The sequence below is a fragment of the Montipora foliosa genome, chromosome 8 (assembly GCF_036669935.1).
Source record: "Montipora foliosa isolate CH-2021 chromosome 8, ASM3666993v2, whole genome shotgun sequence".
In the NCBI taxonomy this organism is placed as follows: Eukaryota; Metazoa; Cnidaria; class Anthozoa; order Scleractinia; family Acroporidae; genus Montipora; species Montipora foliosa.
Genome location: NC_090876.1, coordinates 28320374 through 28322873, shown reverse-complemented (window position 1 = coordinate 28322873; position 2500 = coordinate 28320374). Strand labels below are relative to the sequence as shown.

At 39.7% G+C, this 2500-nt stretch overlaps 1 protein-coding gene across 1 annotated transcript in view; it reads right to left on the bottom strand.

The window, feature by feature from the left end:
- The window catches only part of LOC138012553 (CDK5 regulatory subunit-associated protein 3-like), a 130242-nt gene that overhangs the window by 74246 nt on the left and 53496 nt on the right, over positions 1–2500 (bottom strand). Inside the window, exon 8 of the mRNA XM_068859355.1 lies at positions 400–536. Coding sequence (XP_068715456.1) covers positions 400–536 — 137 coding nt within the window. The remainder of the gene's footprint in view (positions 1–399; positions 537–2500) is intronic.

Below are 2500 nucleotides of genomic sequence, written 5' to 3'. Positions count from 1 at the left end.
AGCGGTATTGCTCGTGGGCACGTATGTATGGAGTTGCCCAATAATTTAATATTATAGATTTAGCCAAGCCCAAAAGCGACCTCCCTGGTTATTTATTCTTACTGCCTGTAGAACCTGCAAGCACTCTTTGGTTTTTCCCTTTCTGCCTTGTGATTCAAGTTACCCAGAACACCTCGCGAACTTGGTGAACAATACCGATATTACCTTGTGCGCCCTGTTAAGCAATACTGAAACCACCTTGCGTGCTTGGTTGAGCAAATGGAGCTGGTTTCCCTAATTTACATATTTTTCCTTTTTATGCAGGGGGCTTCTAGGTTGCCTCCTCAAGTTTTGACCTCTGGGCCAAAACCCTGCAGGGACAAAAACACAGCTTGCAGTTACCTGCTCTAGTGTACAAACCTGGGCACCAAAAAACGTACGAAAGTCTCATAATAATGAGTTGCACTTTTAAGATCACTGATTGCTCCAGCAATGCTCTTGTATATGTCAGGAAGCTCATCTAGAAGACTCAGAAGCTCACATTTGATGTTTTCTCCCTAGTAAAATAAGCGATTTTATTGAAATATGGATAAGAAAATTAGTCAATTGATAAGCATGTTTGAAAATCTTTGCCCAAAAAGATGGATTTTTTTTTATCGAATAGCCTTTATGCAAAGAGCGCAACAATTTCAGTCACTAAAAGGGAAGGAAAATAAAACAGCTCCCTCTGTTATTTTGGGAAAACTGATGTTACCATGAGGGCTAACAAAAAGCAACAACATTCAAGGTTTTAAAATAACTGAGGAGAAAGTGTTGCCTCTGTAGTTTCATCTGCAAATGAATGGGCTTTCAAGAGGTTCTTTCACATTTGCACAGGGACCATAATTTTATACTGTAGGCTATGGTGTTATAAGTCTGCCACAAAAAGAGTAAAATCAGTGAATGACAATATGATTGTTTGATGCATAGAATGTTAACAATGGGTGGAAGGGTGTCCAGAAAACACAGACCTAGAAAACGCAGACCTAGAAAATAACGATTTGGTGTTAGTTATATTATTTCGAAACTTTTATTGAATTTATACCAAAAAAATCTTCAGTTATATAAGGCAAGTTAGCGGACCTATGAGGAAACAAACTTCCTTCAGCAAAGTATACAAAGAAGTACTATTGCATCAGGCAGAATTGCATCATGAGTACATTTCCTTACTTTAACAGCAAATATTTAGAAATACCCATTGAAGTAAGGGCCAACCTAAAGGAAGCACACAAAACTTACTACGGAAGAATTTGGTCATTCATGTTAACTGTTTACAAAGTTTTAACGTACACATCGCGTGACTCGTCACATAGCGTCTGCTGTGCATAGCAACTTAGTAAACTACACAGGAACTTCGTTTACTACTTAGTGAACTGGACAACACTTAGCATTCTAGGGGATGCAGTCTGTCTGCCCAAGTCGTATGCTTACATACGGCTTGATTAGGTTTATACCATTGGATTTCTCATTTAGCATTTTCTACCCATTAGTACCCATAACCGGTGCACTGTGTTACTGGCTAAAACAGGTGAAAAATGTATTTTTGTTCAAAAAATTGAAACGTAGCAAGCAAGAGTATAGCATAAATGGTTTGATAGTGTACTGAAAAATGGCAGAAAACCAGCAAGTGTAAAAACATGCTGTAGTAAAAGGGAAAAGTTGATGTTTGTGTAGAACAACTATCAAGTTCAAATTTTTATTGTATATTAAACGGTAGGAAATAGTTATTTAGTGCCACTGAGTCTTAGAAATTTTTGTGTATTACAGTACCACTGAGTTAATGGAACTTTTGTCCAGCTACATTATTTCCATGGGAGGCGCGATGGCCTTATGGTTAGAGTGCTCGACTCCGGATTGAGTGGTCCGGGTTTGGGTCCTGGCCTTGGACGTTGTGTTGTGTTCTTGAGCAAAGACAATTTACTCTCACGGTGCCTCTCTCCACCCAGGTGTATAAATGGGTACCGGCAAAAATGCTGGGGGTAACCCTGCGATGGACTAGCAGGGGGAAGTAGAAATACTCCTAGTCGCTTCGTGCTAAGGAAACTGGAGATAAGCGCCCTCCTGATGAGCCTTCCTAGGCTCATAACAGAGACTTTCACGTTATTCCCATTATTTCCCTATGGTTATCATGAAATTATCACCCTATACCCAAGATAATAAAAGCAAAGGTGCCCTCGCCTTTTGTCAAAGTGCGTTTGCGCCATGATTTGCTAAGAGATATTATTTTATCAGACTAAAAATAAACCATTTCCAGCGATCTAGCGACATATTTTCAACACACTCAGGTTTTGAGGCTCATCCGCGTAAATCTCAGAGGCACTGAACTAAATTGGTCAGAATTTAGTATGTAATAGTGATTGCGAAGGAGGCGTTAATCTCTTGGTCTGTGTTTTCTAGGTCTACGTTTTCTAGACACCCATGGGTGGCACCATGATCCGGGGGCACAGGAACCTAGTTAGTGTTAGTTTTAGTGTTAGAGTAT